This window comes from Microtus oregoni, unplaced genomic scaffold (genome assembly GCF_018167655.1).
Source record: "Microtus oregoni isolate MIOR12 unplaced genomic scaffold, Mior012 000045F_ref0000178, whole genome shotgun sequence".
NCBI lineage: Eukaryota > Metazoa > Chordata > Mammalia > Rodentia > Cricetidae > Microtus > Microtus oregoni.
Window position 1 is genome coordinate 13588836 of NW_024543219.1, and position 16200 is coordinate 13605035.

Below are 16200 nucleotides of genomic sequence, written 5' to 3' on the forward strand. Positions count from 1 at the left end.
TTTGAGAAACACGTGTGTATATCACAAAAGCATTTCATGAAATTCATACACTTTCAAAAGAACGTGAATATCTTTCACAGTAAACCTTCTACAGTGAAACGGAACACTGTACTCCAAACACTACTTTGATATATAGCAAACAACGTCTTCTCTTTTCAGAGAAACACATGTGCGTTTCTCACAGAAGGATTACTTGAAATTCATACACTTTCCAAAAAACATGATTATCTTTTGAAATAAAGATTCTCCAGAGAACAGGAACACTGTTCTCACTTCTGACAATACTTTGACAAATCTTAAACAACGGCTTCTTTTTTCGGAGAAACTAGTGTACGTTTCTCACAAAAGTATTTCAAGAAATTCATACATTTTCCAAGGAACATGATTATCTTTGGAAGTAAAGGGTCTACAGAGAACAGGAACACTGTTCACACTTCTAACACTACTTTGATATATAGCAAACAACGTCTACTCTTTTTAGAGAAACACATGTGCGTTTCTCACAGAAGCATTTCTTGAAATTCATACACTTTCAAAAGAACATGATTAGCTTTCGAAATAAAGATTCTCCAGAGAACAGGAACACTGTTCTCACTTCTGACAATACTTTGACAAATCTCAAAAAACGGCTTCTCCTTTCGGAGAAACTCATGTACGTTTCTCACAAAAGCATTTCATGAAATTCATACATTTTACAAGGAACATGATTATCTTTGGAAGTAAAGGTTCTACAGAGAATACGAACACTGATCTCACTTGTGACTAACACTACTTTGACATATAGCAAACAACGGCTTCTCTTTTCAGAGAAACACAAGTGCGTTTCTCACAAAAGCAGTTCATCAAATTCATACACTTTCCAAAGAATATGATTATCTTTCGAAGTAAAGATTCTACAGAGAACAGGAACACTGTTCTCACTTCTAACACCTCTTTGACAACGGCTTCTCTTTGCAGAGAATACACTTTCAAAAGAACGTGATTATCTTTCTGAGTTAACCTTCTACAGTGAAAAGGAACACTGTACTCACTTCTAACACTACTTTGACATATACCAAACAACGGCTTCTCTTTTCAGAGAAACACATGTGCGTTTCTCACAAAAGCAGTTCATCAAATTCATGCACTTTCCAAAGAACATAATTATGTTTCAAAATAACGATTCTACAGAGAACAGGAACACAGTTCTCACTTCTGACAATTTTTTGACAAATCTCAAACAATGGCTTTTCCTTTCGGAGAAACTCATGTATGTTTCTAACAAAAGCATTTCATGAAATTCATACATTTTCCAAAGAACATGATTATCTTTCTAAGTAAAGGTTCCACAGGGAACACTGTTCTCACTTCTATCAATACTTTGACATATAGCAAACAACGTCTTCTCTTTTCAGAGAAACACATGTGCGTTTCTCACAGAAGCATTGCTTGAAATTCATACACTTTCAAAAGAACATGATTATCTTTCGAAATAAAGATTCTACAGAGAACAGGAACACTGTTCTCACTTCTGACAATACTTTGACAAATCTCAAACAACGGCTTCTCCTTTCAGAAAAATACTTGTGCGTTTCTAAAAAAAAGCATTTCATGAAATCCATACACTTTCAAAGAAGATGATTCTCGTTCAAAGTAAAGCGTCTGCAGTGAATAGCAAAACTTCTCATTTGAGAAACACGTGTGTATATCACAAACGCATTTCATGAAATTCATACACTTTCAAAAGAACGTGATTATCTTTCACAGTAAACCTTCTACAGTGAAACGGAACACTGTACTCCAAACACTACTTTGACATATAGCAAACAACGTCTTCTCTTTTCAGAGAAACACATGTGCGTTTCTCACAGAAGGATTACTTGAAATTCATACACTTTCCAAAGAACATGATTATCTTTCGAAATAAAGATTCTCCAGAGAACAGGAACACTGTTCTCACTTCTGACAATACTTTGACAAATCTTAAACAACGGCTTCTTTTTTCGGAGAAACTAGTGTACGTTTCTCACAAAAGCATTTCAAGAAATTCATACATTTTCAAAGGAACATGATTATCGTTGGACCTAAAGGGTCTACAGAGAACAGGAACACTGTTCACACTTCTAACAATACTTTGACATTTAGCAAACAACGTCTTGTCTTTTTAGAGAAACACACGTGCGTTTCTCACAGAAGCATTTCTTGAAATTCATACACTTTCAAAAGAACATGATTATCTTTCGAAGTAAAGATTCTACAGAGAACAGGAACACTGTTCTCACTTCTAACACCTCTTTGACAACGGCTTCTCTTTTCAGAGAATACACTTTCAAAAGAACGTGATTATCTTTCAGTGTAAACCTTCTACAGTGAAAAGGAACACTGTACTCACTTCTAACACTACTTTGACATATATCAAACAACGGCTTCTCTTTTCAGAGAAACACATGTGCGTTTCTCACAAAAGCAGTTCATCAAATTCATGCAATTTCCAAAGAACATAATTGTGTTTCAAAATAAAGATTCTACAGAGAACAGGAACACAGTTCTCACTTCTGACAATTTTTTGACAAATCTCAAACAATGGCTTTTCCTTTCGGAGAAACTCTTGTATGTTTCCCACAAAAGCATTTCATGAAATTCATACATTTTCCAAAGAACATGATTATCTTTGGAAGTAAAGGTTCCACAGAGAACAGGAACACTGTTCTCACTTCTATCAATACTTTGACATATAGCAAACAACGTCATCTCTTTTCAGAGAAACACATGTGCGTTTCTCACAAAAGCAGTTCATCAAATTCATGCACTTTCCAAAGAACATAATTATGTTTCAAAATAAAGATTCTACAGAGAACAGGAACACAGTTCTCACTTCTGACAATTTTTTGACAAATCTCAAACAATGGCTTTTCCTTTCGGAGAAACTCTTGTATGTTTCCCACAAAAGCATTTCATGAAATTCATACATTTTCCAAAGAACATGATTATCTTTGGAAGTAAAGGTTCCACAGAGAACAGGAACACTGTTCTCACGTCTATCAATACTTTGACATATAGCAAACAACGTCATCTCTTTTCAGAGAAACACATGTGCGTTTCTCACAGAAGCATTTCTTGAAATTCATACACTTTCAAAAGAACATGATTAGCTTTCGAAAGAAAGATTCTACAGAGAACAGAAACACTGTTCTCACTTCTGACAATACTTTGACAAATCTCAAACAACGGCTTCTCCTTTCGGAGAAACTCATGTACGTTTCTCACAAAAGCATTTCATGAAATTCATACATTTTACAAGGAACATGATTATCTTTGGAAGTAAAGGTTCTACAGAGAATACGAACACTGATCTCACTTGTGACTAACACTACTTGATTCTCTTTCAACGTAAAGCAACTGCAGTGAATAGCAAAACTTTTCATTTGAGAAACACATGTGCATCTCACAAAAGCATTTCATGAAATTCATAGACTTTCAAAAGAACGTGATTATCTTTCAGAGTAAACCTTCTACAGTGAAAAGGAACACTGTACTCACTTCTAACACTACTTTGACATATATCAAACAACGGCTTCTCTTTTCAGAGAAACACATGTGCGTTTCTCACAAAAGCAGTTCATCAAATTCATGCACTTTCCAAAGAACATAATTATGTTTCAAAATAAAGATTCTACAGAGAACAGGAACACAGTTCTCACTTCTGACAATTTTTTGACAAATCTCAAACAATGGCTTTTCCTTTCGGAGAAACTCTTGTATGTTTCCCACAAAAGCATTTCATGAAATTCATACATTTTCCAAAGAACATGATTATCTTTGGAAGTAAAGGTTCCACAGAGAACAGGAACACTGTTCTCACTTCTATCAATACTTTGACATATAGCAAACAACGTCATCTCTTTTCAGAGAAACACATGTGCGTTTCTCACAGAAGCATTTCTTGAAATTCATACACTTTCAAAAGAACATGATTATCTTTCGAAATAAAGATTCTACAGAGAACAGGAACACTGTTCTCACTTCTGACAATACTTTGACAAATCTCAAACAACGGCTTCTCCTTTCGGAGAAACTCATGTACGTTTCTCACAAAAGCATTTCATGAAATTCATACATTTTACAAGGAACATGATTATCTTTGGACGTAAAGGTTCTACAGAGAACACGAAAACTGATCTCACATGTGACTAACACTACTTTGACATATAGCAAACAACGGCTTCTCTTCTCAGAGAAACACAAGTGCGTTTCTCACAAAAGCAGTTCAACAAATTCATACACTTTCCAAAGAATATGATTATCTTTCGAAGTAAAGATTCTACAGAGAACAGGAACACTGTTCTCACTTCTAACACCTCTTTGACAACGGCTTCTCTTTGCAGAGAATACACTTTCAAAAGAACGTGATTATCTTTCTGAGTTAACCTTCTACAGTGAAAAGGAACACTGTACTCACTTCTAACACTACTTTGACATATACCAAACAACGGCTTCACTTTTCAGAGAAACACATGTGCGTTTCTCACAAAAGCAGTTCATCAAATTCATGCACTTTCCAAAGAACATAATTATGTTTCAAAATAATGATTCTACAGAGAACAGGAACACTGTTCTCACTTCTGACAATTTTTTGACAAATCTCAAACAATGGCTTTTCCTTTTGGAGAAACTCATGTATGTTTCTCACAAAAGCATTTCATGAAATTCATACATTTTCCAAAGAACATGATTATCTTTCTAAGTAAAGGTTCCACAGAGAACAGGAACACTGTTCTCACTTCTATCAATACTTTGACATATAGCAAACAACGTCTTCTCTTTTCAGAGAAACACATGTGCGTTTCTCACAGAAGCATTTCTTGAAATTCATACACTTTCCAAAGAACATGATTATCTTTTGAAATAAAGATTCTACAGAGAACAGGAACACTGTTCTCACTTCTGACAATACTTTAACAAATCTCAAACAACGGCTTCTCCTTTCAGAAAAATACTTGTGCGTTTCTAAAAAAAAGCATTTCATGAAATCCATACACTTTCAAAGAAGATGATTCTCGTTCAAAGTAAAGCGTCTGCAGTGAATAGCAAAACTTCTCATTTGAGAAACACGTGTGTATATCACAAAAGCATTTCATGAAATTCATACACTTTCAAAAGAACGTGAATATCTTTCACAGTAAACCTTCTACAGTGAAACGGAACACTGTACTCCAAACACTACTTTGATATATAGCAAACAACGTCTTCTCTTTTCAGAGAAACACATGTGCGTTTCTCACAGAAGGATTACTTGAAATTCATACACTTTCCAAAAAACATGATTATCTTTTGAAATAAAGATTCTCCAGAGAACAGGAACACTGTTCTCACTTCTGACAATACTTTGACAAATCTTAAACAACGGCTTCTTTTTTCGGAGAAACTAGTGTACGTTTCTCACAAAAGTATTTCAAGAAATTCATACATTTTCCAAGGAACATGATTATCGTTGGACGTAAAGGGTCTACAGAGAACAGGAACACTGTTCACACTTCTAACACTACTTTGATATATAGCAAACAACGTCTACTCTTTTTAGAGAAACACATGTGCGTTTTTCACAGAAGCATTTCTTGAAATTCATACACTTTCAAAAGAACATGATTAGCTTTCGAAATAAAGATTCTCCAGAGAACAGGAACACTGTTCTCACTTCTGACAATACTTTGACAAATCTCAAAAAACGGCTTCTCCTTTCGGAGAAACTCATGTACGTTTCTCACAAAAGCATTTCATGAAATTCATACATTTTACAAGGAACATGATTATCTTTGGAAGTAAAGGTTCTACAGAGAATACGAACACTGATCTCACTTGTGACTAACACTACTTTGACATATAGCAAACAACGGCTTCTCTTTTCAGAGAAACACAAGTGCGTTTCTCACAAAAGCAGTTCATCAAATTCATACACTTTCCAAAGAATATGATTATCTTTCGAAGTAAAGATTCTACAGAGAACAGGAACACTGTTCTCACTTCTAACACCTCTTTGACAACGGCTTCTCTTTGCAGAGAATACACTTTCAAAAGAACGTGATTATCTTTCTGAGTTAACCTTCTACAGTGAAAAGGAACACTGTACTCACTTCTAACAATACTTTGACATATACCAAACAACGGCTTCTCTTTTCAGAGAAACACATGTGCGTTTCTCACAAAAGCAGTTCATCAAATTCATGCACTTTCCAAAGAACATAATTATGTTTCAAAATAAAGATTCTACAGAGAACAGGAACACTGTTCTCATTTCTGACAATTCTTTGACAAATCTCAAACAGTGGCTTATCCTTTCTGAGAAAATCATGTATGTTTCTCACAAAAGCATTTCATGAAATTCATACATTTTCCAAGGAACAGGATTATCGTTGGACGTAAAGGGTCTACAGAGAACAGGAACACTGTTCACACTTCTAACACTACTTTGACATATAGCAAACACCGTCTTCTCTTTTTAGAGAAACACATGTGCGTTTCTCACAGAAGCATTGCTTGAAATTCATACACTTTCAAAAGAACATGATTATCTTTCGAAATAAAGATTCTACAGAGAACAGGAACACTGTTCTCACTTCTGACAATACTTTGACAAATCTCAAACAACGGCTTCTCCTTTCAGAAAAATACTTGTGCGTTTCTAAAAAAAAGCATTTCATGAAATCCATACACTTTCAAAGAAGATGATTCTCGTTCAAAGTAAAGCGTCTGCAGTGAATAGCAAAACTTCTCATTTGAGAAACACGTGTGTATATCACAAACGCATTTCATGAAATTCATACACTTTCAAAAGAACGTGATTATCTTTCACAGTAAACCTTCTACAGTGAAACGGAACACTGTACTCCAAACACTACTTTGACATATAGCAAACAACATCTTCTCTTTTCAGAGAAACACATGTGCGTTTCTCACAGAAGGATTACTTGAAATTCATACACTTTCCAAAGAACATGATTATCTTTCGAAATAAAGATTCTCCAGAGAACAGGAACACTGTTCTCACTTCTGACAATACTTTGACAAATCTTAAACAACGGCTTCTTTTTTCGGAGAAACTAGTGTACGTTTCTCACAAAAGCATTTCAAGAAATTCATACATTTTCAAAGGAACATGATTATCGTTGGACCTAAAGGGTCTACAGAGAACAGGAACACTGTTCACACTTCTAACAATACTTTGACATTTAGCAAACAACGTCTTGTCTTTTTAGAGAAACACACGTGCGTTTCTCACAGAAGCAGTTCTTGAAATTCATACACTTTCAAAAGAACATGATTATCTTTCGAAGTAAAGATTCTACAGAGAACAGGAACACTGTTCTCACTTCTAACACCTCTTTGACAACGGCTTCTCTTTTCAGAGAATACACTTTCAAAAGAACGTGATTATCTTTCAGAGTAAACCTTCTACAGTGAAAAGGAACACTGTACTCACTTCTAACACTACTTTGACATATATCAAACAACGGCTTCTCTTTTCAGAGAAACACATGTGCGTTTCTCACAAAAGCAGTTCATCAAATTCATGCACTTTCCAAAGAACATAATTATGTTTCAAAATAAAGATTCTACAGAGAACAGGAACACAGTTCTCACTTCTGACAATTTTTTGACAAATCTCAAACAATGGCTTTTCCTTTCGGAGAAACTCTTGTATGTTTCCCACAAAAGCATTTCATGAAATTCATACATTTTCCAAAGAACATGATTATCTTTGGAAGTAAAGGTTCCACAGAGAACAGGAACACTGTTCTCACGTCTATCAATACTTTGACATATAGCAAACAACGTCATCTCTTTTCAGAGAAACACATGTGCGTTTCTCACAGAAGCATTTCTTGAAATTCATACACTTTCAAAAGAACATGATTATCTTTCGAAATAAAGATTCTACAGAGAACAGGAACACTGTTCTCACTTCTGACAATACTTTGACAAATCTCAAACAACCGCTTCTCCTTTCGGAGAAACTCATGTACGTTTCTCACAAAAGCATTTCATGAAATTCATACATTTTCCAAAGAACATGATTATCTTTCTAAGTAAAGGTTCCACAGAGAACAGGAACACTGTTCTCACTTCTATCAATACTTTGACATATAGCAAACAACGTCTTCTCTTTTCAGAGAAACACATGTGCGTTTCTCACAGAAGCATTTCTTGAAATTCATACACTTTCCAAAGAACATGATTATCTTTTGAAATAAAGATTCTACAGAGAACAGGAACACTGTTCTCACTTCTGACAATACTTTGACAAATCTCAAACAACGGCTTCTCCTTTCAGAAAAATACTTGTGCGTTTCTAAAAAAAAGCATTTCATGAAATCCATACACTTTCAAAGAAGATGATTCTCGTTCAAAGTAAAGCGTCTGCAGTGAATAGCAAAACTTCTCATTTGAGAAACACGTGTGTATATCACAAAAGCATTTCATGAAATTCATACACTTTCAAAAGAACGTGAATATCTTTCACAGTAAACCTTCTACAGTGAAACGGAACACTGTACTCCAAACACTACTTTGATATATAGCAAACAACGTCTTCTCTTTTCAGAGAAACACATGTGCGTTTCTCACAGAAGGATTACTTGAAATTCATACACTTTCCAAAAAACATGATTATCTTTTGAAATAAAGATTCTCCAGAGAACAGGAACACTGTTCTCACTTCTGACAATATTTTGACAAATCTTAAACAACGGCTTCTTTTTTCGGAGAAACTAGTGTACGTTTCTCACAAAAGTATTTCAAGAAATTCATACATTTTCCAAGGAACATGATTATCGTTGGACGTAAAGGGTCTACAGAGAACAGGAACACTGTTCACACTTCTAACACTACTTTGATATATAGCAAACAACGTCTACTCTTTTTAGAGAAACACATGTGCGTTTCTCACAGAAGCATTTCTTGAAATTCATACACTTTCAAAAGAACATGATTAGCTTTCGAAATAAAGATTCTCCAGAGAACAGGAACACTGTTCTCACTTCTGACAATACTTTGACAAATCTCAAAAAACGGCTTCTCCTTTCGGAGAAACTCATGTACGTTTCTCACAAAAGCATTTCATGAAATTCATACATTTTACAAGGAACATGATTATCTTTGGAAGTAAAGGTTCTACAGAGAATACGAACACTGATCTCACTTGTGACTAACACTACTTTGACATATAGCAAACAACGGCTTCTCTTTTCAGAGAAACACAAGTGCGTTTCTCACAAAAGCAGTTCATCAAATTCATACACTTTCCAAAGAATATGATTATCTTTCGAAGTAAAGATTCTACAGAGAACAGGAACACTGTTCTCACTTCTAACACCTCTTTGACAACGGCTTCTCTTTGCAGAGAATACACTTTCAAAAGAACGTGATTATCTTTCTGAGTTAACCTTCTACAGTGAAAAGGAACACTGTACTCACTTCTAACACTACTTTGACATATACCAAACAACGGCTTCTCTTTTCAGAGAAACACATGTGCGTTTCTCACAAAAGCAGTTCATCAAATTCATGCACTTTCCAAAGAACATAATTATGTTTCAAAATAACGATTCTACAGAGAACAGGAACACAGTTCTCACTTCTGACAATTTTTTGACAAATCTCAAACAATGGCTTTTCCTTTCGGAGAAACTCATATATGTTTCTAACAAAAGCATTTCATGAAATTCATACATTTTCCAAAGAACATGATTATCTTTCTAAGTAAAGGTTCCACAGGGAACACTGTTCTCACTTCTATCAATACTTTGACATATAGCAAACAACGTCTTCTCTTTTCAGAGAAACACATGTGCGTTTCTCACAGAAGCATTGCTTGAAATTCATACACTTTCAAAAGAACATGATTATCTTTCGAAATAAAGATTCTACAGAGAACAGGAACACTGTTCTCACTTCTGACAATACTTTGACAAATCTCAAACAACGGCTTCTCCTTTCAGAAAAATACTTGTGCGTTTCTAAAAAAAAGCATTTCATGAAATCCATACACTTTCAAAGAAGATGATTCTCGTTCAAAGTAAAGCGTCTGCAGTGAATAGCAAAACTTCTCATTTGAGAAACACGTGTGTATATCACAAAAGCATTTCATGAAATTCATACACTTTCAAAAGAACGTGATTATCTTTCACAGTAAACCTTCTACAGTGAAACGGAACACTGTACTCCAAACACTACTTTGACATATAGCAAACAACGTCTTCTCTTTTCAGAGAAACACATGTGCGTTTCTCACAGAAGGATTACTTGAAATTCATACACTTTCCAAAGAACATGATTATCTTTCGAAATAAAGATTCTCCAGAGAACAGGAACACTGTTCTCACTTCTGACAATACTTTGACAAATCTTAAACAACGGCTTCTTTTTTCGGAGAAACTAGTGTACGTTTCTCACAAAAGCATTTCAAGAAATTCATACATTTTCAAAGGAACATGATTATCGTTGGACCTAAAGGGTCTACAGAGAACAGGAACACTGTTCACACTTCTAACAATACTTTGACATTTAGCAAACAACGTCTTGTCTTTTTAGAGAAACACACGTGCGTTTCTCACAGAAGCATTTCTTGAAATTCATACACTTTCAAAAGAACATGATTATCTTTCGAAGTAAAGATTCTACAGAGAACAGGAACACTGTTCTCACTTCTAACACCTCTTTGACAACGGCTTCTCTTTTCAGAGAATACACTTTCAAAAGAACGTGATTATCTTTCAGAGTAAACCTTCTACAGTGAAAAGGAACACTGTACTCACTTCTAACACTACTTTGACATATATCAAACAACGGCTTCTCTTTTCAGAGAAACACATGTGCGTTTCTCACAAAAGCAGTTCATCAAATTCATGCACTTTCCAAAGAACATAATTATGTTTCAAAATAAAGATTCTACAGAGAACAGGAACAAAGTTCTCACTTCTGACAATTTTTTGACAAATCTCAAACAATGGCTTTTCCTTTCGGAGAAACTCTTGTATGTTTCCCACAAAAGCATTTCATGAAATTCATACATTTTCCAAAGAACATGATTATCTTTGGAAGTAAAGGTTCCACAGAGAACAGGAACACTGTTCTCACGTCTATCAATACTTTGACATATAGCAAACAACGTCATCTCTTTTCAGAGAAACACATGTGCGTTTCTCACAGAAGCATTTCTTGAAATTCATACACTTTCAAAAGAACATGATTAGCTTTCGAAAGAAAGATTCTACAGAGAACAGAAACACTGTTCTCACTTCTGACAATACTTTGACAAATCTCAAACAACGGCTTCTCCTTTCGGAGAAACTCATGTACGTTTCTCACAAAAGCATTTCATGAAATTCATACATTTTACAAGGAACATGATTATCTTTGGAAGTAAAGGTTCTACAGAGAATACGAACACTGATCTCACTTGTGACTAACACTACTTGATTCTCTTTCAACGTAAAGCAACTGCAGTGAATAGCAAAACTTTTCATTTGAGAAACACATGTGCATCTCACAAAAGGATTTCTTGAAATTCATACACTTTCAAAAGAACATGATTATCTTTCGAAATAAAGATTCTACAGAGAACAGGAACACTGTTCTCACTTCTGACAATACTTTGACAAATCTCAAACAACGGCTTCTCCTTTCGGAGAAACTCATGTACGTTTCTCACAAAAGCATTTTATGAAATTCATACATTTTACAAGGAACATGATTATCTTTGGACGTAAAGGTTCTACAGAGAACACGAAAACTGATCTCACATGTGACTAACACTACTTTGACATATAGCAAACAACGGCTTCTCTTCTCAGAGAAACACAAGTGCGTTTCTCACAAAAGCAGTTCAACAAATTCATACACTTTCCAAAGAATATGATTATCTTTCGAAGTAAAGATTCTACAGAGAACAGGAACACTGTTCTCACTTCTAACACCTCTTTGACAACGGCTTCTCTTTGCAGAGAATACACTTTCAAAAGAACGTGATTATCTTTCTGAGTTAACCTTCTACAGTGAAAAGGAACACTGTACTCACTTCTAACACTACTTTGACATATACCAAACAACGGCTTCACTTTTCAGAGAAACACATGTGCGTTTCTCACAAAAGCAGTTCATCAAATTCATGCACTTTCCAAAGAACATAATTATGTTTCAAAATAATGATTCTACAGAGAACAGGAACACTGTTCTCACTTCTGACAATTTTTTGACAAATCTCAAACAATGGCTTTTCCTTTTGGAGAAACTCATGTATGTTTCTCACAAAAGCATTTCATGAAATTCATACATTTTCCAAAGAACATGATTATCTTTCTAAGTAAAGGTTCCACAGAGAACAGGAACACTGTTCTCACTTCTATCAATACTTTGACATATAGCAAACAACGTCTTCTCTTTTCAGAGAAACACATGTGCGTTTCTCACAGAAGCATTTCTTGAAATTCATACACTTTCCAAAGAACATGATTATCTTTTGAAATAAAGATTCTACAGAGAACAGGAACACTGTTCTCACTTCTGACAATACTTTGACAAATCTCAAACAACGGCTTCTCCTTTCAGAAAAATACTTGTGCGTTTCTAAAAAAAAGCATTTCATGAAATCCATACACTTTCAAAGAAGATGATTCTCGTTCAAAGTAAAGCGTCTGCAGTGAATAGCAAAACTTCTCATTTGAGAAACACGTGTGTATATCACAAAAGCATTTCATGAAATTCATACACTTTCAAAAGAACGTGAATATCTTTCACAGTAAACCTTCTACAGTGAAACGGAACACTGTACTCCAAACACTACTTTGATATATAGCAAACAACGTCTTCTCTTTTCAGAGAAACACATGTGCGTTTCTCACAGAAGGATTACTTGAAATTCATACACTTTCCAAAAAACATGATTATCTTTTGAAATAAAGATTCTCCAGAGAACAGGAACACTGTTCTCACTTCTGACAATACTTTGACAAATCTTAAACAACGGCTTCTTTTTTCGGAGAAACTAGTGTACGTTTCTCACAAAAGTATTTCAAGAAATTCATACATTTTCCAAGGAACATGATTATCGTTGGACGTAAAGGGTCTACAGAGAACAGGAACACTGTTCACACTTCTAACACTACTTTGATATATAGCAAACAACGTCTACTCTTTTTAGAGAAACACATGTGCGTTTCTCACAGAAGCATTTCTTGAAATTCATACACTTTCAAAAGAACATGATTAGCTTTCGAAATAAAGATTCTCCAGAGAACAGGAACACTGTTCTCACTTCTGACAATACTTTGACAAATCTCAAAAAACGGCTTCTCCTTTCGGAGAAACTCATGTACGTTTCTCACAAAAGCATTTCATGAAATTCATACATTTTACAAGGAACATGATTATCTTTGGAAGTAAAGGTTCTACAGAGAATACGAACACTGATCTCACTTGTGACTAACACTACTTTGACATATAGCAAACAACGGCTTCTCTTTTCAGAGAAACACAAGTGCGTTTCTCACAAAAGCAGTTCATCAAATTCATACACTTTCCAAAGAATATGATTATCTTTCGAAGTAAAGATTCTACAGAGAACAGGAACACTGTTCTCACTTCTAACACCTCTTTGACAACGGCTTCTCTTTGCAGAGAATACACTTTCAAAAGAACGTGATTATCTTTCTGAGTTAACCTTCTACAGTGAAAAGGAACACTGTACTCACTTCTTTTTTTTTTTTTTTTTTTTTTTTTTTTCTTACTTAGTTTTTATTCATAATCATAAACTTAACTCTGCAATCCAGCTAGACTTGAAGGGGAATGAGGAAAATATGGAACCCAAAGAACTTCAGTGAGAGCAGAGATTACAGGGTACTGCGAGCAGATGGGGCTGGGGTGCTCTCCTGAGCTACAGAAGGAATGGTCTGGTGGGTAAGAAGCTCGCAAGTCAAAAGAATTAGAGTTGTCCACAGTCGGAAATGGTGATCTTCTTGCTGGTCTTGCCATTCCTGGACCCAAAACGCTCCATGGCTTCCACAATGTTCATGCCTTCTTTCACCTTCCCAAAGACCACATGTTTGCCATCCAGCCACTCAGTCTTGGTGGTGCAGATAAAAAACTGGGAGCCGTTTGTGTTTGGTCCAGCATTTGCCATGGACAAGACGCCAGGACCTGTATGCTTCAGGATGAAGTTCTCATCCTCAAATTTTTCTCCGTAGATGGATCTGCCGCCAGTGCCATTATGGCGTGTGAAGTCACCACCCTGGCACATGAATCCTGGAATAATCCTGTGAAAGGAAGAACCCTTATATCCAAATCCTTTCTCTCCAGTGCTCAGAGCACGAAAGTTTTCTGCTGTCTTTGGAACTTTGTCTGCAAACAGCTCGAAGGAGACGCGGCCCAAGGGCTCGCCATCGGCCGCGATGTCGAAGAACACGGTGGGGTTGACCATGGCTGCAGCAAGCGGTGAAAGGCGACAGCGGCGTCTGCAAAGCCCTGTACTCACTTCTAACACTACTTTGACATATACCAAACAACGGCTTCTCTTTTCAGAGAAACACATGTGCGTTTCTCACAAAAGCAGTTCATCAAATTCATGCACTTTCCAAAGAACATAATTATGTTTCAAAATAAAGATTCTACAGAGAACAGGAACACAGTTCTCACTTCTGACAATTTTTTGACAAATCTCAAACAATGGCTTTTCCTTTCTGAGAAAATCATGTATGTTTCTCACAAAAGCATTTCATGAAATTCATACATTTTCCAAGGAACAGGATTATCTTTCGAAATAAAGATTCTCCAGAGAACAGGAACAATGTTCTCACTGCTGACAATACTTTGACAAATCTTAAACAACGGCTTCTTTTTTCGGAGAAACTAGTGTACGTTTCTCACAAAAGTATTTCAAGAAATTCATACATTTTCCAAGGAACATGATTATCGTTGGACGTAAAGGGTCTACAGAGAACAGGAACACTGTTCACACTTCTAACAATACTTTGATATATAGCAAACAACGTCTTCTCTTTTTAGAGAAACACATGTGCGTTTCTCACAGAAGCATTTCTTGAAATTCATACACTTTCAAAAGAACATGATTAGCTTTCGAAAGAAAGATTCTACAGAGAACAGAAACACTGTTCTCACTTCTGACAAGACTTTGACAAATCTCAAACAACGGCTTCTCCTTTCGGAGAAACTCATGTACGTTTCTCACAAAAGCATTTCATGAAATTCATACATTTTACAAGGAACATGATTATCTTTGGAAGTAAAGGTTCTACAGAGAATACGAACACTGATCTCACTTGTGACTAACACTACTTGATTCTCTTTCAACGTAAAGCAACTGCAGTGAATAGCAAAACTTTTCATTTGAGAAACACATGTGCATCTCACAAAAGCATTTCATGAAATTCATAGACTTTCAAAAGAACGTGATTATCTTTCAGAGTAAACCTTCTACAGTGAAAAGGAACACTGTACTCACTTCTAACACTACTTTGACATATACCAAACAACGGCTTCTCTTTTCCGAGAAACTCATGTGCGTTTCTCACAAAAGCAGTTCATCAAATTCATGCACTTTCCAAAGAACATAATTATGTTTCAAAATAAAGATTCTACAGAGAACAGGAACACTGTTCTCATTTCTGACAATTCTTTGACAAATCTCAAACAGTGGCTTTTCCTTTCTGAGAAAATCATGTATGTTTCTCACAAAAGCATTTCATGAAATTCATACATTTTCCAAGGAACAGGATTATCGTTGGACGTAAAGGGTCTACAGAGAACAGGAACACTGTTCACACTTCTAACACTACTTTGACATATAGCAAACAACGTCTTCTCTTTTTAGAGAAACACATGTGCGTTTCTCACAGAAGCATTGCTTGAAATTCATACACTTTCAAAAGAACATGATTATCTTTCGAAATAAAGATTCTACAGAGAACAGGAACACTGTTCTCACTTCTGACAATACTTTGACAAATCTCAAACAACGGCTTCTCCTTTCAGAAAAATACTTGTGCGTTTCTAAAAAAAAGCATTTCATGAAATCCATACACTTTCAAAGAAGATGATTCTCGTTCAAAGTAAAGCGTCTGCAGTGAATAGCAAAACTTCTCATTTGAGAAACACGTGTGTATATCACAAACGCATTTCATGAAATTCATACACTTTCAAAAGAACGTGATT

The 16200-nt window shown here is 35.5% G+C and overlaps 1 protein-coding gene across 1 annotated transcript; it reads right to left on the minus strand.

The window, feature by feature from the left end:
• Positions 1-13912: 13912 nt before the first annotated feature.
• Positions 13913-14476, minus strand: LOC121435000 (peptidyl-prolyl cis-trans isomerase A-like). The gene has a single exon (XM_041634027.1). The coding sequence runs from the start codon at positions 14447-14449 to the stop codon at positions 13955-13957; it is 495 nt and encodes a 164-aa protein (XP_041489961.1). The 5' UTR covers positions 14450-14476; the 3' UTR covers positions 13913-13954.
• Positions 14477-16200: the final 1724 nt, after the last annotated feature.

Bases quoted from the DNA above. Each gene is read 5' to 3' on its own strand.
- LOC121435000 (XM_041634027.1), bottom strand. From the start codon at position 14,449: ATGGTCAACCCCACCGTGTTCTTCGACATCGCGGCCGATGGCGAGCCC.